A 24184-nucleotide genomic window follows, 5' to 3' on the forward strand; every position below is an offset into this window, starting at 1 on the left:
AGATGGATTGCAGTAAAAGGACAAGCTCCTTTAATGTGACAACGGCCAAACACTATCTTTGGCTACCCGTCGACTCCAAGCGGCTACCCCAAGCAATAGCCCCTTCTACTCACAAGCAACGCAAGCTCAAAGCCCCATATGGGCAGCCAACGAGCTCCCTCATCAACCTAGAGATTCAATAATAGCTCCCACTAGCAGCACCATCGTCCAAAAGCAGCTCTCCCAGATGGCCCAACAACGAGCTCCAACCACGTACAATTGAAGTGTCATACCAAAGCAGAGGCATGCCAAGTAGCACTCAAGGCTCCAGTGCCTTCAACATCTGAGGCTCAAGCCAGCAGGCACCAAGGCCGAGACTCCATGAGTAGCCAACACCTCAGTCACGCGACATTAACAACTTCGAACAATGCCTTCCATCTGACCTCACCATAGATGAATGCCCTACACACAATAATGAGAATCTCCAGCTCCCTCAAAGTCTGCATGCCTCTAGTGCTATGCACCACATCCGCTCAAAAAAACAGCTTCATCACCTTTAGCGGCCTAGTCTCACATAGCAATTGCCTTTAGTAGCCTAGCTTCTACGCCTTCACGCAGTCGATAATGACTTCCTCCAACCACTTTGTCTCCAAACTGCATCCACGACCTACCCATAGCACACCCACGACCTCTTCACACCATTGCCTCTCCTCCTGCTTAGAGACCTCTCTCCTGCGTTTTCTCTCTCTCGCTCTCTGACTGGATAAGCCCTCATGGTGGTTAGCTGACACTGACCTTTGTTAACCCTAGGTTTAGTTGATTATATGTGGCAAATAAGCATAGACTCTGGCTAGGTCAAGTTAATCTCAGGTTTGGAGGGTGGTCAGGTTTGAGCCACGCAGTCACCACACAAAATCGAAGGGATCGACAGCATACCCTTGCATAGTAATGCAAGCACCACAGGGAGGAGATGAGTTCCATGTCTCCACAATGGCACAGAACCTTCTCTCTGTTGGACAGATGACTGAGAGTGATATGGAAGCCATCTTCAACAAGTATGGATGCGCCATGAGAGAGATCAAGACTCCCAAATCCATCAATGCTCAGGGTGTCAAGATTGGAAGAATGTTATCTTCTACCATTCTGATCCAGAGAGCCCTAGTAGCTCACCATCAAAATAAGGATGCTTATTTGAGTACATTGTGGCACAAGAGGTATGGTCACCTCAACTTCAAAAGCCTTGTATCCCTAAAAAGGACAAACATGGTACAGGGGCTTCTGTTGAGATATGGTGCCATGAGCACATGAATTAGTAGAAATGTATTAAAGTAGCCACCCAAGGATCTGAACTACATGATGAGAGGATGTGGAGCAAGGACGTCCACTAGGAGAGATGTGGATCAGAGGATCCCACAAGTGTTAACTATTCTAAAGGCTCTCTCTATAAAAAAAGCCTATCATGTATTTTTTATATACATTTTGCAATAGATTGAGTGTTTCATATCTTATGTCTCTTTCATGGTGTTTGATCCTCCTTGATCCCTCACTTTCACATGGTATGAGAGCTCCCTTGCCTTCCACTAAGGCATTGTGATCCGTATGAGAGATTGTGATAGATTGAAAGAGATTTGTAAGAGTTCTTTGAAAGAGATTGAGTTCATTCTTCTTGTGAAAGAATTCTGTTCTTTGTGTTTAAGAGCTCTATCTTCTTTATAGAGAGATCGAATTTTAGGACTTCTTTGTGAAATATTCTCCTTCTTCAAGTGAAATATGTGAGAGGGAAAGAATAGATTTATGTTCTACTCCTATCTGTTTGCAAGAGAGAGACTCATTGGAATTCTAGTCTAAACTACAATGGGTCAACCTTCTTGAAGTTTCCAGCGACTCCTATGACTTCTACAACTCGAGGGCAGTGGCTAATAGCGTAAACACTAAGGACAACCTTATTGACTCGCACTACTTGTCTACAAAGGCTCAGCCTCTAGCACGGCTTCTCTTCATCCTGATAGCATGACTGCTCCAATAGTCGATGCTCACGATGACCTAGCTTCAACAGGCTCTATCAATAGCACAACAGTGCCAAATGGGTAGCCCACGCCTTCAGCATCATCGACGAGAACCCTAGCATATACCTACTACTATGTCTCCAACGACAATGCCTAGCAAAAGACACTTCTCTTGCGGACTCCATCTACAACCATTTCTTTAGCAACCGGCGGTTCTAGCTGGCCAGCGACTACTCTGCATAGGTGGACCAAGCAATTGCCTCCACAGACTGCCGACCTGCATGAAACACTTCAATGACTCAAAGATCTCAACGATGACAAGCACCTACATCAAAAGGGCGAATCAACAATAGAGGCAAACAAAAGTACATTGCATTAGGAAAAAAGGGAGCTCATTTTGGGGCCTTTTAGGGTTTAGAAAAATAGGCTCTTGACCAATCAAAAGAGGGCCAACATACTGTTGGAAAAATACCAAAACCATGTAAAAATATAAAATATGTCATATTCAAAATCTTTTTCTTTTATTATGTCTAACATATGCGATCTTCAAAAGATGATTTTATGTGCAATATTTGATGATTCTGACATCGCCAGCGTGTACCCCCAAATCGACCTTGGAGACACCAAAAATTGATGCCCGGAGGCTCGAAAAATGGTAAATATGCTCGGAATGGGCAAATCGCATTTTTGTGCAAATCTGCCATTACGGGCAAACGCAATTTGCCCATTCCGAGCCATTTTGCCCTTTTTCGGGCCTTCGTGCATCGGTTTTTGGTGTCTCCAGGGTCGATTTGGGGGTTTTGGCCTGCTCCAGACGCACTGGTGATGTCAAAATCATCAAATACTGCACAAAAAAAATCAAAGATCTTATGCATTTAATGTGAAGCCTGAGTACTAGACTGACATTTTTGCAGTAAGTATCCGTATTTTATGGCATTTCCCATATTTTCAGTGCAACAAAAATAGGTAAATAGTGAATTTCTTAGAGGGCCCCAAAATGAGTTCCTTTCTTTCCTAATGACACGGAATTCTTCTTCGTAGGTCTCTGCCCTCCATCATCGTCATCACGTCGCTCTACTACTCCAAACCTCTAAGGTCACCATTGATTGATATGTGGCAAGATTGAAACTAACCATGGTTTAGTATCTCTAACCTTAGTTGAGTATGTCTAGTAAAGTCAACTCAGTGGGTAAGGTCAAGGGTTTAGTCAACTCAGTGCCACCTAAGCACATAGCCCCTGTTAGGCACACTTTGTATTTTGCATGTGAATCCCTATGCCACATCATGAAGGGCATATCTTGATTAAAACTTCGACAAGCCATAACTTGCAATCCAAAAAGAATTTCCACTCGCTCCAGAAAGGAAAAGTGATCACCTTTTTGAGATCTATGGGCTTGTCAAGTCAGTTTTGTTGTATGCAATTAGAAATTGCCATATTTGAAAAGTATCTTCAACTGATAAGACCTTTGCAATGGCAATACGCACCCCAACTGTTGAGAAGTTCACTCGGGAAGGATTTCACACCTGGTCTACACAAATGGGATATCTTTTGATGCATCAGAAGCTGGGTCCAAACATAATTCATCATATAGACTCTAAGGATCATGCCAAAGATGCATGGGATGAGTTGAACACAATGTTTGGTGCAAAAGCAAAGAACTAAGAAATTCATCTTAAAGATTAAATTCTATGGTTTGCACATGAGCTTCAATGAATCCATGGCATAATTTGTCAACAAGATCAAAAGAATTATGACCCAATTAGAAGGCATAAATGCAAAAGTAGGAGAAAAGGATGCACTTGCAACATGCTTGAAGAGTACAACACATCGACAACCACCTTGAAGAATATTCCAAATCCAAAGTTTGAGGAATGTGTATCATCTCTTCTTGAGAAAGAAAGAGAGTTGAAGGCATCGGAATTGACATTGACATCGACATCTATATCAACAGGTAGTAGCGATAATGAAGAACAAGCATTGTTCAGCAAAGCATCAATGAAGTGTTGGCATTGCGGAAGGATGGGTCACTTCTATCAAAGTGATTGTAGACTGAAGAACAAACCAAAGTGTCACCATTGCAAAAATCTGAGACACAAGGAAGAAGACTACAGATTGAAGTAATAGAAGGTCAACTAGGTGGAGTCATCATCAAGCCATGAGTAGAATGACAACAAGAACATGTATTGAGAAGCAAAAGCCTTTCCACCTTTAGCCTATATTCTTGTAATCAAACTTGACCACCTGCAAGTCCGAGGTTGTGATGAAGGTGTTGTCGTGGGGAGGCGTTTGGTTAGGGTTTGAGAAATCTAAAGTAGGTTTACACTGGGGGAAGGTGTGATTCTTTCAACAAAGGGGGGAATGAAACCCTAAAGTGAGTCTCTTTTGTTGGTGTCGTAGAGGAAGCGTGAGCAGTTTGCACTTGTGAGCTCTGCGCGGATTTCTGTGTGAAATTCCGGCAGCCACCATGGTCGCCCCTCTCGTCAAGCCTAAGATCATCAAGAAGCGCGTCAAGAAATTCAAGCGTGCCCAGAGTGATCGCAAGATCTCCGTTAAGGTGCCTTTCGTCCTCCCCTTTCCTCGTTTTTCTCATACACGGCTTGGCGTGTGGAAGAGGACTCTCGACCTCCTAGAGTCTCCAGGAAACTCGAGTTGTATCATCCCAGATTAGGAGTGACGTTGAATGTAGGCTAGAGGTCGTATTACAGTCTATGTGGGATCATATATGCGAATGGAATTGGCGATGGGCCGCTTTCCTGTACCAGTTATCGTTTGAGATGTTTCTTAGCTGCGGTGAACTTTGTTGCTATCTACTCGCTTGTTGCTTGGGCTATATTCCTTCACATGAGATGCTTTGCCGTAAGTGGTTTGGAATGTTGCGAAGATTGTATTCCATAGCATCGCTCGTTACTGATTTTTTCTGAAAAGAGCATTTGAAGTTTCTCTGCTTAAGCGCTGCCCGTCGGCAGATATGTTTTAAGTAAATGCGTAGCACCTTACAATTGTAACTCACAGATGTTTATCTACAACTTGTGACAGACAAACTGGCGCCGACCTAAGGGTATTGATTCTCGAGTTAGGCGGAAATTCAAGGGATGTACCTTGATGCCAAATATTGGGTACGGATCAAACAAGAAAACCAGACATGTTCTTCCAAGCGGGTTTAAGAAATTCCTCGTGCATAATTCTGCAGATCTTGACCTGCTGATGATGCACAACAGGTCAGAAGAATCTTCCGTGAAGTCTATCTACTTTGAATCATTGAGAACGCTGTTTGTATTTTGACGTTGGTAATTAGATTGTCGTACTAAACAGACTGCTGTCCTGTTTTTTATGAGACAGGAGGTTCTGCGCTGAGATTGCACATAACGTTTCAACGCTAAAGCGGAAAGCTATTGTAGAGCGTGCCACCCAGCTCAATATTGCTTTGACCAATGGATCTGCTAGGTTGCGCAGCCAAGAGGATGAATAGAGTGCACATTTTATATGGACACGGGCATTTCTCTTTTATGTATGGCATGGATGGGGTTCTACTCCTGAGCTCAAATTTTGGAATGCAATGTTTGGTAAAATTTGAATTAGTAGACATGGCTTCTTTATGTATTGTAAAATTGATAGCTATGTTGAAGAATATTTTGGCTGTTTAAAAGGATGGATTATCTCTTCCATGTTAATGTGAATGATTTTTTAAATTGCAGCTTGCTAGTTATGTTTTTCAGCATGTTCGGGTTGTGAGTTCTCCAAGGGGCAGTAAGTCTTTTATGCAAAGCCTGCCTTCTTTGTTTCTGTCTTGAAAAGTTGTTGGCGCATTGCTGAGAAAAAATTGAAACCTGGCCTTCTATGGTAATGCCATTACCGTTGATACCCAAAGTAAAACTGTATAACAATCTCTCTGATATTGGCTGTTTACGGGTTCAAATAACGGGCTTAAATTATTTGAGATGGGCGAAGGAACTGCAATGTTTTGAGGTAGGGCTGTTATTCCCTAGTTTTGATATAGTGTCTGAATGTAACATAAGTTTATGGAGGTTCTACTTCTCTTTTACGCCCATGTCCTAATTGAATCAGTAGGTCTGATTGTGAGGCATGATATCATATTCATAGATGTTGAATTGCTGCACTGCTCTCCTCCCCCTTAGACCCCTCATGTTTTAAGGGGGCAGTGTCTTATACAGGGGGTCTTTCTCTGTAGATTAAGGGGGCAGTGTCTTATACAGGTAGGTTTTTGGACTTTCGAACAACAAAAAACTAAATTTGTATGATTGGATATGTTCTAGTCTTACAAAGATATAAAAACCTATAGGGCATTCCTGTAGTTTTCTGATGCTTTTGTGTTCTCCTGCCACCTTGTATTTTCCAATGACCTTATGAGGGTAAAATATTGGCAGGAGTACTTTGTGGTTACCTCTTTCTGTCTACTCATATTCCACTGGCCATGTTTTGCTCTAAGGAGTGGTATGGTTTGAGTTCCATCTACGGAAATTGTTCCGAAGGACCTTGTGAAGTTCCCTAATCCGTACGTAGCCTTTGTTCTATGAGGAAAAGAAACTAGGCAGCTGTACTTTTTAGTCGGTCTTTATTCTACTATTGTATTAAGTTTGAAGGTTTTTCTGGATGTGCTTATGATCTGCATTTCACCTTTTGCAGTACTTTGTGGTATAGATTATAGAGGTTATAGAAGCATAAAGGTGCATGCTTGCTACCATGCCATGGGTTGTTACTGCACCTAGACCTGTCCTGTTAAGGGCAATGGTGGTTCTTATTCAGTGTTTCTGAATCTTTATACTAATGAACTTATCTGTCCATTGACTTTTCTCGAAATGTTCTCCACATGCAATTGTTCTCCCTGGCACTATTCTCCATTTGTCAGCATCCTTGGACGTACTGGTCAGGCATTTGACGCTGGTATTGAGCTAGGTTATATGTTCTTTTTATGAAAGGGGAATCACCTCTTCCTTTACGCAGCAGCATCCAGTTAAAACTCATTATTCCAACATTTCTTAGCCATCTTCTATATGAATCATAAGGAGTAGAAAGGAAGAAATTGTGTGGCATCTTTAAGTCCAATATCTTTCACTTAAATATGGTTGGTAGTGGGTTATCAGCTTTGTCCTCAACTAATTTGGTCTCATTTTCCTTTACAGCCTTTGCCTTCCAAGAGCTAGGTCTAGTGCCAGTTTGGTGTTGGGAGGCTTTCTTGAACCTTAGGAGCTGTCAGCTTGCGCAAAGCTCTCAACAGGATTTGCTTCCTATAGCCAATGACATTGCAATCAGCATGAGTAGCATCATGAACCTCTTCTATGGAGGCTTCTTCTATTGAAGTGATTTGCTGAGGCCATTTTAAATTCTTTAGCGATTGATCAATTGATCTAGGAGTGCACTTGTAGGGTGGCTTCTAGAAAAAAGAGGTAATTAAAAAAAAACTAAACAAAAGGTAGACATACTTAGCAAGCAAAGAACACTCGCATTGGTACATCTCAAATTGCTCTCTAATCCCTTGAAATTAGAAAACACTAATTGGAGGCCCTTTTGAGACCCCAAATCTCCCCTAATGTATATGTGCCTTATTTTGGATGGTATGGATCAAAATACAATAACATCACCTCGACTTTTGTCCACTCCACCGGAGGAAAACATTTTTTAAAGATGCATTTATGTGATGAGTTAGTGCATAGATTTAAGTTTTTTGTAGACATATGGATTGATTCCTTGCATCCACATGATAGCAATTAAGCTATAACATCCATGATGTAGGCGATTCATAGTGTGCATGCAGAGAAAGGTCACCAACGGTTTTGAGAATACAGATAGATAATTGTTGGTGAGAGAATAATAATATCTTCATGTTGTCATTTTTCTCAATGCTAATTGCTCATAGAATCTTGACTGAGATTGAAGTTGAATTCTTGTATGTTGGACATACACATGAGGATATCGATCAAGTTTTTAGCACTGTCTCAAAAGAGCTAAAAGGCACGGACTTGTAGACAAAATATGAATTGATAATGAGATATGGGAGGCAAATTGTTGGCTGAATGGAAAGTATAGTACCCTCTAATCTCGAAAGAATGTACGATTGGAGAACCTTTATTTAGCCTTTCCTACAAAAGGGTGTGATGCTCTCAAAGGTCATAGTAATCCACATTACTTTCGCTTTTTTTTAATGATGAAAAACCAATAATGCAATGGCAATTCTATTCTGTTGACACAAAATGGGAACATGAAGATCCTTATATTCTCTTAACTTCTTTACACGAATCTACCAATAAATCAAAGTTGGAAATAGAGAACTTGAGATCATTAATCGAATACAAAAAAGAAATGATGGTAAAATATCCTTCTTGGCATGAAAAATATAGAGTGGTAATTGAAAAAAGACAAGAATTAATAGAATATCTTGGAAAAATGTGAAAAGAAAACGTTGGGAAAGAATGCATTTCATTTTTCGCCAGATGTCGGGAACACCTTGCATCCAACACTAGACTTTGGAAATGAGTTTAAATTGCTACTTCCACGTCCATTTTGTGGACCAGCCATAGAAAAAGTAGATATAGAAGTTGATTATTTTGTTGCAATTCGATCTTTGGACGATGACTGTGAGAATGTGAAGCTCTGGGTTGCCAAAGTAGTGAACATGAAGCGGGATGGTCATGGGAGAGATATGACATTTACAACGGTATGGTATGAACCAAAAGGCAAGATGAAGACTATGGATGACAACATGTTGTATACTAATTATATGAAAAAACAATGGGTCCCAAACAATGAACTATCCTAAGAGAAACCCACACAAATTTCATAGTGTCTTGGATGTAAAAGACAATGAAAACCAAGAAGCACATGAATCAGTATTTGGTAGAATAAAAAAAAAGAATATCGAAAACAACTATTGTGCATATACAAAAAAATTTAAGGATGCTCGCCAAGGAGAAACTAGAAGGAGACAGTGCAAGTGAAGAATTGCCATGATAAAGATCGGGGACCGTGGTGGTCAATTGAGAGTTATTGCAATGCCAACCAAGCGATAGTTGGTGAGACATGGGATAAATAATATGATAACCAAACCACATCTTGTAATATGCAAGTGTCAGTTATACTTAAATCATTGTAAAGATGAAATTCAATGACTATGCCTATCGAAATTCGACTATTGTAAAGATAGAATTGAATCATTAGAAAGGCCATGGGTAGTGATCCTCACCTCGATTGTTAAAATCTCTTGTTCAAAAACTCATTGAGTTTAAATGCTCTTTTGAACATAGTATGATAATGAAAAATTACAAGAATAGCCATTGCTATTCTTTGAATTGCAAATGAGTCTTCCATGTTACTTCTATATTTAAAGGTTTTTAATTTGTGCATGTGTAAATTGTGAGTGTCATTGTTCTTTACATTGAAAAAAGACGAAAATAAAGAAGCAGTGGATAAAAAAGGAGGAGAAATAGAAGGACAAAAGAGAAAAAAAAAAGAAAAAGAGAAAGGAGAGAAATAAATTGGAAAAAAATGGCAGATTATGCATGCAATTATGCATGCAATTGGTAATTGTTTCTTATATATTTGAAATTAAATAGTGATTTTTTTTCTTGGATTTGAATTATTTTTATTTCTTTGATTTGTTATCAAGTTATAAAAAGCAAGATATGATTTATATTTCCTTGTTTTCTACACTATGAGGATATATCAAGGCTTCGACTATTAGTAAAGGGAATATACAGATGGCTAGTTGTGGTCTTTTACACAAAACATACAAGTAAGATTGAAGGAAGCACTTATAGGTCGAAACGTCGGAGAGCAGCCATCGAAGACAAAATGTTGGTTCAATGAATTGTGTCAAACTCTTACATGTCTCGCCTTATTGTTTGTATCAAGTTCAGCTATACTTTCCAAGTTGCAGTCCTATGATTTGATTTTTCACACACAAGCGCACACACACACACACACACACACACACATACACACACACACACACAGTATCATTTCAACGGGTCAACTAGATAATGCTGGTTTTCAGACCATCTTTGGTTCTGGGAGTTGGAAAATTCAGAAGGGCTCAATGCTTTTGGCCAGGGGTGCCAAGTGTGGGACTTTGTATCCCTTACATGTATCAAGGGTCTTTGATCATGTTGTTGCAATAACCGAGCAGCCAAGCACTTCTTTATGGCATTGCCGGTTGGGCCATATGAGCCAAAATGGGATGAAACTCTTATGCCCTTTGGGTTATGTACCGCATTTGAGTTTCTCTGATTTTGAATTTTGTGAGCAATGTCTCTATGAGAAGAAAACTAAATTAGCCCATAAAAGAAGGGGAAAGAAAGAGTTTGAAAAGCTTGATTTGGTGCATTCAGATGTATGTGGTCCCATGCCTACACGGTCATTAGGCGAGGTGACATTCATTGATGATGCAACTAGGAAAGTGTGGGCTTATGCTATAGCTCAGAAGAGTGATGTGTTCCAGGTTTTTAGAAATGGTTGGCCTTGGTTGAGAATCAATCAGGTAGAATGCTTAAATGCCTATGGACTGACAAAGGTGGAGAGTATCTCTCTCATGACTTTCAGCATTTCTGTGATACACGTGGGATTAGGAGGGAGCTCACATCCCCTCGTATGCCAGAGCAAAATCCAGTTGTAGAAAAGATGAACCGTGGCATTCAAGAAAGGTTGCAATGCATGCTTTCCAATGCAAGTCTTTCTAGTGGTTTTTGGGCTGAGGCAATGAAGACTGCAGTGCATGTGATCAAGAGATCACCTAGTAAGAGTTTGGATGGTGGTATTCCTGAAGAGGCATGGAGTGGCAAGAAGCCCTCTTACTCTCATTTGCGTATATTTGGGTGTGAGGCATATGCATGTGCCAAAAGAGCTTCGAAAGAAGCTAGATCCTAAGTCTAGGAAATGCATCTTTTTGGGTTATGGTGAAAGTGGAGAGGGGCTATTGTCTCTGGGATCCAGAAGTAAAGAAGATCATACGCAGCCATTCAATGAGAAGAAGATGCATAAGGTACCCATGAGGGATGTGGAAATGAGGAGAATCACTTTATAGGACGTGAATCCACCTGCATATGTTGATAGACAGCAAGCTGTCCATGCACCAAATGTGCAAGAAATGGTACCACCAAGTACTACTACAGGTATACAATCAAGGGTAGATGATGGATCATCTATTGGTGGAAATGATGAGCCAAATGTGGCTGATATGCAGGTGGGACAGCAAGCTGAAATGCCCTTGAGAAGATCATCTAGAGTGTCTAGACCGCCTGATAGGTTTGTTTAGACTATGTGATGCTTATTGATTGCGGGGAGCCTTCTTGCTACAGAGAGGCTATGATGCGCGAGGATCAAGGCAAGTGGGAGTATGCTATGCAATTAGAGATGAATTCACTTATGAAGAATAAGACTTGGGACTTGGTTTCTTTGCCACATGGAAAGAAAGCATTGCCATGTAAATGGGTCTACAAGATGAAGGTCACAAGTGATGATGTGCCTAGGTACAAGGCCCGTTTGGTCGCTAAAGGGTTCAAGCAAGAGAAGGGTGTGGACTTTGATGAGATATTCTCTCCAGTTGTGAAGATGACCACACTTAGATGCATGCTTGGACTAGTGGTAGCAGAGGATATGGAGCTTATGTAGATGGATGTCAAGACTGCTTTCTTGCATGGGGATCTGCATGAGGAAATTTACATGGTGCAATCGGAAGGCTTTGAAGAAAAGGGCAAAGAGCATTTAGTTTGCAAGCTGAAGAAGAGTCTCTATGGTCTTAAGCAAGCGCCTCTGTGTACCCAAGTACACGCATGTCTCCTCTACCAAAGCAGATGCACATCTCCTTGGTACCCTTCATGTACCTCATGATGCACCTAACTGCCTCCCAATGCCTCTTTCCTCGATTAGCCATATACCGGCTAACAACTCCCACTGCAAATGCAATGTCTGGCTATCATAACATACATAAGACTCCCAACCGCTGATGCATAAGGAACCTTGGCCATCATGGCCCTCTGCTCATCTGATTTGGGACTATCTGTATGACTCAGTTTCACATATGGAGGCAACGGAGTACTCACTGCCTTCCCCCCCTCCATACTCCATTGCCTCCATACTCCTGTGAAAGACAAAGGAGTTTCCTACGATCATGCGTGATGTGCATACCAAGAATATGACTTGCAAGTCCCAAATCCTTCGTATCAAAGGCCTCATGCAACTTGGCCTTTAATGCATCTAGCTCATAAGTATTCTTGCTAGCCAATAGCATATCATCCACATATAGTGTCATGAGTATCAGGCTATTATCCTTAGCCCTTTTAGTGTAGAGGCAGTGATCAATTTCACTCCTTCTAAAACCCTGGGATCGAATGAAAGCATCAAATTCAGACTATGCAGGGCATCCCCGTGGATAGTAGGAGATCCACTTCTAGTTATGTGTTCACCTTTGTAGGTGGTGAAGTGTCATGGATGTCTCGTGCACAGAAGTGCATTGCTTTGTCTACCACAGAGGCTGAGTATGTTGCAGCCATAGAGGGTTCCAAGGAGGCTATATGGCTTGATCGACTAGTGGGAGATTCGAGGATTCATACAGGTGTACCGACATTGCATAGTGATTCCATGAGTGCTATTCAGCTAGCACGGAATCCGGTCTTTAATGCAAAGACCAAACACATTGAGGTCAGGTACCATTTCATCAGGGAGGTACTTGAGGACAAGCGCATGAGCTTGTCAAGGTTCATACAAATGATAACCCTACAGATATGCTGATGAAGACTCTACCTAGTCAACGGTTTGAGTATTGTCATGTATTGATGGGCATTGGATAGTATGCTCACTAGTTGTTCTCCCTTAGAGGTTGTGGGGGTTAAAGGTCACTGTGCCTTTACCCCGGTTATGTACAATACTCAAACACATATATAAATGAATGACAAAGAAGATTAGGGTGTTCTGCACCCACTTAAAACTGGTGTGGCTCTCTATTTCTCTCTCTCCCTCTTCCGTTCTACTTCCGTTGAGAGCACTCTCAAGTATTTCTTGGCTACTTCTTTCTATCTACTCATATATTCTATTGACCATGTTTTGCTCTAAGCTATGGTATGGTTTGAGTTCCATCCATGAAAATTGTTCCAAAGGACCTTGTAGTTTCCTAGTATGTAGCCTACACTAGTGATGGTGGTTCTTATTCAGTGTTTCTGAATCTTTACACTAGTGAACTTATCTATGCGTTGGCTTTTCTGAAAATGTTGTCCTCCACATGCAATTGTTCTCCCTGGCACTATTCTCCATTTGTCATCCTTGGATGTATTGGTCAGGGATTTTGCTCTAGTATATAGAGCTAGGTTATATGTTTTTTTTAATGAAAGGGGAATTACTTCTTCCTTTATACAGCTGCATCACTGGTTAAAATTCATAGTTCTAACATTTCTTAGCCATCTTCTATAGGACTGGATGCATCATGACCTAAAGTATAAGAAAGTAGAGAGGAATAAATTCTGTGGAGTGGTTTGGTGAAACAAAGCAAATCCTTCTAGCATCTTAAGTCCAACATCATTCACTTAAATATGATTGTCAATGGGTTATCAACTTTCTCCTTATGCTAATTTGGTCTCATTTTTCTTTATAGCCTTTGCCTTCCAAGAGCTAGGTATTTTTCACCTCTAGTGACAATTTGGTGAGTACAAGTGCTGGGAGGCTCCATAAAACGTTTTTAATAGCCCTCGCCTTTCTTGAACCTTAGGATTTGTGGCTTGCACAAAGCTCTCAACAAGATTTTCTTCCAATAGCCGATGGACATCCCAATCAACATGAGTAGGCATCCCAATCTCTCAAATGGTGAGCATGTTGTCTGAGACATTAGTATCACCAACTTCTCCTAAGGAGGCTTCTTCTACTGAAGTGATCTACTGAGGCCATTTTAAACTCTTTAGCGATTGATCAATTGATCTAGGAGTGCACTTGTAGGGTGCCTTCTAGTCAATTGATCTAGGAGTGCACTTGTAGGATGGGTTCTAGAATTAATTCCTTGGAGTTTAATATCAACTAAAGGATTGGAAGTGTTTTATCTCTTAGTTTCACAAATCCCAGGAGGGTCTTCATGCCATCACACTCCAAGCTCCTCCAGAGGCATTGGGTTTACCCAAGAGACTGTGTGGGTCTTTAGAAACCCTTTATAGCTGCTTATGCTTGGGTGCACTGATGACGACATAAGTGTTTCTTTGCTTGCTAAGTATGTCTTCCTTTTGGTTTTAAATTTCTTTTGTTACCTCTTTTTTCTTCTCTTTCATTTTCTTTTTTTATTTTCTTTGTAGAAATTTGGACTTTAGAACAACAACTTTAAAGTTATATGATTGGATATATTCTACTCTTACAAAGGTATACAAAGCATTGAAAGCATTCCAACCTCTTAGTTTAAGCAATCCCTTCCTCCCAAGAGGGTCTTCCACACTCGAGGCTCCTCCAAAGGCTCCTTGGTGTTTAATCATATGTATTACCAAGGACAAAGGTGTGAAATCAGGGGATCGAGCTCTGCTAGTCATGAGACAACATCCTAATACAACACTAATCTAAGGAGGATGCAACCCAAGTGCAAACATGATGAAGAGAGTGCTCATGACATGTACCTCAAGTCAATTAGGTTCCAAGATAGATTAGCTTGGACTCATAAAGAGAATCTTGAGATAGTGCAAAGCGCTTGATTGATATTACTTCAAATGAACCTCCCTTTTATAGGTGAGGGTACTTACATGCATATGCTTGCTCGCATGTGGGATATCTCCTGTACTTACATGCATATGCTTGCTCGCATGTGGGATATCTCCTCCATGCCATGTGGCAGCTTGACCTTTACTCATACCTTTGCTCTACATGTGCTCATGGCACCACAACTCTCAACACCTCCCCTTGGTGCCATGATCCTTTGGCTACTGCAAGGTGGTCAAATGTGAGTTACAAGATCAAATCCTCCCCTGGGTGCTTACATAGCTACTCTTAGGTGGTCAAGTTTGATTTACAAAATATAGGCAAGGTTGGCAAGGTTTTTGTTTCTCAATACATTCCATTGATGTCGCCTTTTGGCTCATGGCTTGATGATGATGACGTTCGCTTCTTTGCTTGGTGTAGCTTCATGCATGATGCTTTGTTCTTCCATGTGACTTGATGCTTTATGTGTGGTTGCCATGTTCTGTACTATGGTCATCTCATGCACTTGTGCTTTTGGCATGCTTATGACAATGATGTGTGCATTCATGCTTTGATTTGTCATTTGTTGCAAAGGTCTTACCAATTGATTTCTTTCAATATTGGCAGTGTCTATTTGCTAACAATGATTTTGACTTAATAGGCACGTAGAGCTCAAAAAGACGATCACTTTTCCTTTTTGGAGCGTGGCCAAATTCTTCTTGGATTGCAAGTTATGGCTTGTCGAAGTTTCTGTGAAGAAGAGGGCCTTGGATGATGTGGCACAGGGATTCACATGTTGAATTCCAAACTGTACTTGGCAGGGGCTATGTGCTTAGGTGGCATTGCTGACTGTGCATGCTTATGTGGCACTCTGCCATGTGTCAATCTTTTGACCCAAATGAGTTAATCCAAGGTTAAGAAAACTTAACTATGGTCCAATCAATGAACCTAACCCTACTAACTTAACCACTCCTAACCATGGCTTAGTCTGGGTTGAGTTGCCATATGTTAACCTTACCTAATCTCACCTAGAAGGTTTACTAACCCTATCTGCCACATGTCTTTTTTTTTGGTGATCTTGGAGAACCTTAGCAACTCTGAGGCCTGAGCGTGATGGCGGCGACGATGATGGTGGCGATGCAGTATGGTGTCGCAGGAGGTCGATTTTGGAGTGTGCACAGAGATGGTGTCGCGGGTTGGTCTGCTAGTCTCGAGAGGCCACAAAGGCTGTTTGAGTCGAGGTAGATAAGCTGAGTCGTTGGCGCTACTGTCTTGAGGAGCGTGTTGCTGGCAGAGATGCAGGGTCCATTGTTGGAGAAGCTTAAGTCACTGGAGCTTGATGTCGGTTCACGTAGCAATAGAGCTTAGGGCATTTGCAAGCTTTGAGTTCGAGGTGCTGAGCGATTAGTTCCAGAGGATGGTTGCCATCGAGTCAACTGCGAGGCACACCTCCATCGAGCTCACGGGAACAGATAGGTCGGGGCTTACGTAGAGGAAAGCCGCAGGCAGCATATAGAACAACAGCTAAAAGGTCTACTTCATGTTCCCAGAGGCTGCACCTCCTCGTCCAAGGGCTTGAATTGTCAAGCCAGGATGCAAAACAAAAGAAGTCGAGCAAGCAAGGGTGCAAGTTGTCTGCGCTTTATCTCCTTGCGTTCTTGCTATGAGCCTCTTTTGCTCTTTGCACTCGAAAGTTAGATCTATCCCTAACTCTATCTCACAAATCTCTTAGTCTCTCTCTCTCTTTCATAAATAGAAATCTTTTACATGATGAAGAAGACTCTATGAATGGAATACTCTAGTTTCTCTCTCAAGGGATGGAAATGTGCTCTTAATCTAAAACTAAAACTAACCTAGGAGACTCGACCTATGCTCTGATACCATGTCAAATTGGGGGATCAAGCTCTCCTAGTCATGAGACAACATCCTAATACAACACTAATCTAGGGAGGATGCAACCTAAGTGCAAACATGATAAAGAGAGTGCTCATGACATGTACCTCAAGTCAATTAGGTTCCAAGATAGATTAGCTTGGACTCATAAAGAGAATCTTCAGATAGTGCAAAGCGCTTGATTGATATTACTTCAAATGAACCTCCCTTTTATAGGTGAGGGTACTTACATGCATATGCTTGCTCACATGTGGGATATCTCCTCCATGCCATGTGGCAGCTTGCCCTTTACTCATACCTTTGCTCTACATGTGCTCATGGCACCACAACTCTCAACAAAAGGTAGCTTTGAGCAATACTATCTCAAAATCCTTTAAATTTGAATCCTTTTTAACAAGCACAACCAACATGTGTAGTAAGATTATTATGAAACCAGACTAACCCCTTTAAAACAATCCTAGTTTTATGTCTTGAAGCAAGGGGATTAGGGCATTTTAAATCATCTAGTGTGTGACATGCCTCTAAAGTAGGTTGGCTTCAAGGCCTCAATGATATGTGATATACAACTTATTAGTAGAAACATCTTCTAGCCATGCTTTTCCAATCTTTATAAGCTATTTGCTTAGTTTGTTGGTCCTTTAAAATTTTGATCTTAAATGAACATATTGGCCGTGTGTGCCTATTTTAAATTGGTTGAGCCAAGGTTGCATCTTATACCTAGAGGATCATGAATTAACCTCAAATATGAACGAAGACTAAAAGTACCTAACTTGGACCTTGGCAAATGTAATTCAGTTACTTCTTGAGGTTCTCTCAAGATGGTTGTGGAGAATTCCAATGGTCCATTTCCAACTTGTGTTCTATGTAATATAAATGTAGAGACAAAAGAATTAGTTGCTCATTGTGTTAGCGCTCAAAGTTTTGTGTGTAGTTTCTAGTCCTCATAAATTCCTTGTGTTAGTGCTCAAGGTTTTATGCATGTGGTTTCTAGTCCTCAAAGGCTTCTTTTATTTATGGAAGAAATTGCCATTGAGTCATTGATTGGTGGAAGAATTATTGCATCTCCTAGCTCTTAGTTTGCTTTTGATTGCATTTAGAGCAGCCATATTATTTCATCTCTTATGCAATTTCTACATGTTTTCACTTATTTACATTCTCAAAGCCTAGCCTTAAGTGTAGCAAGCATGCATTGGCACACATGCACACTTGTGCACATGTGCATATGCACATAGGCACTTGCATGTGCGCACACATGCATTAATGCGCATACACACGTGCACACACATACACATGTGCATGCATGCTCACATGTGGGTGTGTGCACACGCACATGCATGCACTCACACACATGCATGCATGCACTTGCATGTGTGAGCGCACACATGCATGCACACATCACATGAGTGCATGGATGCACACACAAGCATGCGCACACATGCATGCACCCACATGAGCATGCGCACGCGTGCGCATGCGCACACACACACACACACACACACACACACATAGAGAGAGAGAGAGAGAGAGAGAGAGAGAGAGCTGCACATAATGCATGCATGTGCACACATGCACGCTCACACAGATAGACTCATGTAACATGCATATGCACACATACCCCTACACAATAGGTAAAGGTCTCAAATGAGATTGCAACTTAAGAAGTAGGTTTCTTTGAGAGTCTACCTCTTTATCTAAACTTAGGGTAGGGCTAATTAGATTAATGATAGTGGTTATAAAGAAGTAGGGGAAAAGGCTTCAACATTATCTATTCCTCCTGTTTGTAAATAGCCTTTGGCAACCAACCTTGCCTTGGAGCTGTCAATGGTATTGTAAAAATTTTGTGTTACCTTATAAAGCCACTTTGTCCCAATAGCCTTTGTAGCTACAGACAACTCCACCAAATCCCATGCACATTTCTTATAGATTGAATCTAATTCAATGTGCATGGTTGTCATCCAATTGCCATTCTTTTGAGCATTTGAAAACCTCTTTGATTCATATGCTTCACAAAGTATGCTCAACGCAATTGTGCCTAGAAGAGCTCCTTTAGAACTTCTTAAACTAGCTCATGTCCTACTAGAAAAAGAAGCAACCAATTTGTTAGCTTGCAAGGCCAATTTCATGCCTTTGGAGACTGTTTTGATTTCTACCATAGCCATTTCTTCTCAAACTATTTGCTTTACATACTCATGTTTCATATTTGATGTCCAAGTTGTGGAGCATCCAAAGTTGTTGTGCATGCTATATAAATGTTGATTTTTATCACGATGTAACTTAAAATAGTTGCTAGGGAACTAGTCCCTTAAAAGTTGTAACTTGCTAGGATAGTAGTCCCTATAAATTGCTATCAACTAGCAAGGGAAGTAACCCTTCAAAAACTTCCTCTAAACCTATAGAAGGTAGTTTTCTTCAAACTCAATCATGGACTAATTTGAGCTTTTAGCAAAGATTGTATCTCTACTAATAGAATTTGAGTATAGGATTCATAGAGACAATATCCCTTGCATTCATTGCTATAGCTAACAAATATGCATGTCATGGCCTCATCATCCAATTCTCTCTCATCTATTGAGGCATGTGCATATCCTATGCAACCAAACACCCTCAAGTAACCCACCCTGGGTTTCTTATTAAATGGATGTGATTATTTTTAAGGCTTTGGTTGCGCATGTATATGTGCAATGCACATAATAGCTTCCATCCAAAATCTGAGGCAACATTTTACCCTTTGTCATACCCCTAGTGATCTCCAATAAAGATCTATTCTTCACCTCAACAATACCAATTTGCTGATGTGTATATGGCATTATGCACTAGTGGGGGTAAAGCCTTTTACTTGCAAAAATGTCATGAAGGCATTTGACATACACTATGTTCTTAGTATCTACATATTTCAACCTGTCTAGTTTTCAATGATGGCCTAAATTATGTAATTCAAACTACTCCCTCATAAGATAAACCTAAGTAAAATTGAAAAGGTTATGTACAAAGGTCAAAATACAAATATTTTCCCACATGTTGTCCAAGCTACATGTATGCATCCTTCATAGACATGTTTGGAGGGGTTTCTAGCATAGCCATATTTAAAACCAAATTGTGCTTCTATAGAAGTTGCAAATTCCCATAATTTATGTGACTAAATCTACCATGCCATAATTCTACCTCTCATTTTGCATACATTATTGTGGCTACACAAGTGTTTCACTTTACATTGTCATGTGTATACAACTAATACAAACTATGATGATGAATGATTGTATTGACTATCTAATAGTCCTTTTTTCTCTCTATGATATTGCATTGATGATCCTAAAAAATAACAACATATCCTCTTTTGCAAAAGAAAACATCAGATGAAGATTCTTTTTTACTCTTTATGCCTAGAACATAAAGGGCATGGAAGACAAGTCAATACCATTTATTAATGATAGAATCATCTTCCTAACTCTTTTTATAAGCACACGACATAGTTTTGTCAATAGGAGCAATCCCAATCTACAAATCAATAATCAAATGTTTCTTGGAAGTTGATGCACCATTGTCAAAATACCAAACTGCACTTGTAATACCACTCACATTGACTAAACTATGCTCTAGATTAGGATTATCTCTGCATACAAGAGAATGCCACTCTTCAACCATATAATTTGTTGAAGCATTTTCTTTATCAACATTTGAAGCTTTAGAAACTAAGATTGATATTCCATCTTTTTCCAACATTTTCCTACATTCATGGATATGATGACTAGCTTCTTACACTCATGGCATCTTCCTTTAGGCCCAACAACTTCTACAACCTAGTTTGAACCAAGTGTGGTTGGTCCATAGGGGGATCATCTACAAGATAAGTTCATCCCCATTTACAAATTCCCATAAAACTTTGGAAGCTTATGAGTTTTTAACCATGAAACTCAAAGGAGTAATTTGTGCCATCTAACTTGTCTTCTTGAGACAAAGTTGCACCAAAGTTGTCATCCTAAGCCATGTTGCACAAATTGCCCACTTATTATGAATGGTTTTTGCACCAACAAAAATGCATTGACCCAACAAGCTAATGCTTGGCTAAATTGGTGCAAATTGAATATACCCACAAATAACTATCCACTTGGCATGAGGGCAAACAAATCTAGTAAAGGAGAGCAAAAGTCCCAAATTGTTTCTACAATTGCTAGCTTGATGTAGCTTTTTTGAAGTCCTTGTACTTGCAATATCTCTAGTGTATCAAGACAATGCAAGGCCAAAACATCTATTATGTAGCCAACTTGAAAGTTCTTAGTCTTCAACATGTGATTGGCAAAACCTTGAAGGAGTTGTATAAAGAAATCGATAATCATAGAATTAATGACAAAAAATCAAGTGAATAATTTTAGAGAGATATTGACAAGCTGAGGTAAGGCTATGTCTTCTTTCTTAGACATGGGAGTTTACACAAAACTAGGAAACATGCATTTGAGTTTAAGACCTCACTATCATGAAGTTCAAGCCTTTGAAAATCCCAACAAGTTCCATTATTTAATAAATCATGATGTTGCTCTTAGGAACCACAATTTCAACATATCTTCCATACAAGAAACCATAATAACAAGCAACTTAAGAGGCAAAATACAACATCTTCAATGTATAGCACCAAATATACAGCTTGAAAGTACATAATGATGTCCCCAAAAACTGAAGCAAGCTCACATTTTCTTTGGTAAGCTTAATATTCTATTCCCATCAAAACGTAAGCAAATATGAAGATGTGGGTTGACAAAAGTGTACCTTCAAGACATTTGTCACCAAACTTTATGGAGATACATGTTGCTACAAAAGTACAAAACATTGAGACCTACATATACAAAAGTTGATAGCTATACTAAGATCATGCTCATAGATAAGCCAAACAAAAAGGGTTCGTTGAGAAACTATTGTCCTTCTTAAGCTTGTCTTACTATTTGCTCACAACCCTCACTTCTTTTATTGCAATTGTCCAAAGAAAAGGGCCTATGCTCTCCATCCTTTAATGTCAATAAAGTGGGAGGATGAACCCATATGAACTAATTCAGTGCATGTCCACCAACTCCTTCAAACGATTGACATCTTTATCTAAGCAATCCATAAATAAAGCACAAAATCCAACTAATGACAAAAGTGGTTAAGCTCGAGCAATGAACATCTTTAAAGCGCCCAAGTTAAAAATTATTGTAGCTTTGTAAGTATTCAGACACGACAGGCTACATATAAAAGTACATGAATTACCCGTTTGTCAGCGTAGCTTTGGGTTTCAAATACTTGCAATGATCGGTAATTTCCTAACAGATACCTTCACTTTAATCCAGGATCAACACATTCTCTGCCATTAGGATATCCTGCCAGAGATGGTACAGGGACAACCTTCTATCATAGCAGACTAGAACTAGGGGAAACGTAGATAAGCATCCAAATTCAAACTGCAATCAGGACTCATGCGAAAGATGTATGAACAGGCAGTGGGAAAGCTTAATCAGCAGATAGCCAAATGAATGAATGAACAATGGGTTGTTGGCTTATACCACAAGTTTCCCAAGGATGCCACATAGACTATGGATGAAAATGCTTAATCTTCCAAGCATGCCACATACGCTATTTATGTTTTATTTAGGGATTTCTACATACCTACAAGAAAGCAGCATGCAAGCGTTTGGTGCTTCTGGCGATGCTCTGTCTTTTCTCCAGTGCTTCCAAGCAACGCTTCATTCTTTGCACAAGTGCTGGCATGCCAGCGTTGAGAGCAGCTATTCTGGCCTTCAACATGGCGGCCTGAGCAACGGCAGCATCGTTTCCTTTGAGATCAAGATGTTCAGAGTCTGAAGCATCCAAGGCCAACATTCAAGGGTTAGAGGCTTTCTGATGCAAATCCGAAGAGGAAATTTTCGGAAGTAAAAAATATGCAGCGTGTGCCGGATTCTCAGCATGGAAACAACAAAGCACAGAAGCCGAGGGATCTGGGAAAGTTAAGGTTCCGTCTCGGTTACTTTGGGGGGGAATTGTGCCGTCAAGCTTACCTGGGCCAGAGATTTCTGATCGGGCGTTTCCCTGAGGGTCTTCTGTTGCGTCGGAGTCAAGAACAGACAACCGAGGTCTCATCTCTTGGAGGGACTGCTGCAGTAAAGAGGCGATGAGGGCAGGGCCTTGGGCTCTGAGGTGCTGGACCTTGTCACCCAAGCGCTGAATCTCGAGCTGCAACTCCTTGATCTCCTGGTCATCAAAGTCGTCTTCGTCGAAAAGGGGAAGAAGAGCATCGGCATCAACATCGCGTTGCTGCCGCTTCTTGTGGGTCGAATTGAGCTGCTCGTCGGAGTTGGGCTGCGCGATGGCACTATTCTTCGTCATGCAAGCGGACCTCTGGACAGCCCAAGAGATCGCTGGCCTCGCTCTCGCTCTCCCAAGATGGCTGGCGTCGCTCCCCAACGCCCAAGATCGCTGGCCTCGCTCTCGCTCTCGCTCTCCCCGCCCTTCTGCTGCTTCTCTATCGTTTTCCTGTGGATGTTATTGTCGCTAACTTGCTGATATGCAGCTCTTGCTGCTGCTTGTATCTCTCTTCCCGCCCCCCAACAAACATTTCAAAACCGGTTACTGTGGATCCTCACCACGTGGCTGTGCTAGCGCGAATGCCTCGTTGCTATCCCTGTGCCGTTGAACTAGGTTGCCGTATGCAGCCTTTCCGTCGTTCGAGCACATAAATTTGAACTTGAATCCTAGCATTTAATCAAATTTTTAAAGTAAAAATGTGAATATGGGACACAACACAAGCTCCATTAGGACCCAATCCTCCCTACAAATGTAAAGGGTGGTGATTTATTATTGACTTGGCCATATTGTTTGTGAGTTTTGGGAGTTGAAGTCCAACAAATACATGAATAAGGAGATGCTCACAAGAGCTTATAACTGATCATCATTGTAGTTATACAATATTGTCACATAGACTACAATCATATGAATAAAGGTGTCGAGATCTTTCAATCTTGCATCTAGCTTGGATTTCCTTGCTCCCTTGCATCGAGACCATGCATCAAAAGAGAGGAATGTTGTAAGAATTCAAATTGAAAACAAGCAATTTTGAATGGACGAGCAATTGAGAATATTTATATGATAATATATAATATTTAATTATTATAGCCACACACATAGTGTGGGCGGGGAGGCAGCGCGCTTCTTTTCCCAAAGAGTTATAATCTGAGGGAACGAGTTTTTTCCCATGCTTTGAGAATATAAGCGTCAAGAACATAAACACCAAGAATACTAGCGCCAAGAATAAGTCTCACAAATAGATCAGATGTTGTCATATTACCTGAATGTGAATAGTCGTTGCACAGCTCCTTGCTGTCGACGTTGACCAATCTCATCGGCTTCTCAAGCAGTCGATTCCCTAAAAAAGTAGGCCGCTAGCATCTTTCCTCTATAATAATCATTCCAAATACTATAGTATTGGTGGGTAGAAATGAGGACAAAAGTCGTTCCAAGTCAAGAGATGCACATACCAATCTTCCAGCCCTCGTATAATAGTACAATCTTCCCTTGTGGAAAATTTGGACATGTACTACTTAAATGGGCTACCTTAGCAGGTGACCACCGGACTCTTTAGGGATGACCTCCTGAGTAGCAATCTACTGCTGAGAAAACTTCTAAGCGTAAC

General features: G+C 40.7%; 2 protein-coding genes across 2 annotated transcripts; one reads left to right on the forward strand and one right to left on the reverse strand.

Annotated features, from left to right (window-relative positions):
- The first annotated feature begins 4341 nt into the window (after window positions 1–4341).
- On the forward strand, window positions 4342–5635 carry LOC147895029 (large ribosomal subunit protein eL32z-like). The gene is made up of 3 exons (XM_087384131.1): window positions 4342–4540; window positions 5023–5204; window positions 5326–5635. The coding sequence occupies exons 1-3, from the start codon at window positions 4451–4453 to the stop codon at window positions 5453–5455; spliced, it is 402 nt and encodes a 133-aa protein (XP_087240257.1). The 5' UTR covers window positions 4342–4450; the 3' UTR covers window positions 5456–5635.
- A 16065-nt stretch (window positions 5636–21700) lies between these two features.
- LOC147895030 (uncharacterized) lies at window positions 21701–23147 on the reverse strand. The gene is made up of 3 exons (XM_087384118.1): window positions 22554–23147; window positions 22165–22355; window positions 21701–21878 (listed from the first exon to the last, which is right to left on the reverse strand). Exons 1-2 carry the CDS (start codon window positions 22879–22881, stop codon window positions 22165–22167), a joined length of 519 nt encoding a protein of 172 aa, XP_087240244.1. The 5' UTR covers window positions 22882–23147; the 3' UTR covers window positions 21701–21878.
- Window positions 23148–24184: the final 1037 nt, after the last annotated feature.

Source organism: Dipteris shenzhenensis, chromosome 13 (assembly GCF_047967505.1).
Source record: "Dipteris shenzhenensis isolate YYH24624 ecotype China chromosome 13, Dip_SZ_1.0, whole genome shotgun sequence".
NCBI lineage: Eukaryota > Viridiplantae > Streptophyta > Polypodiopsida > Gleicheniales > Dipteridaceae > Dipteris > Dipteris shenzhenensis.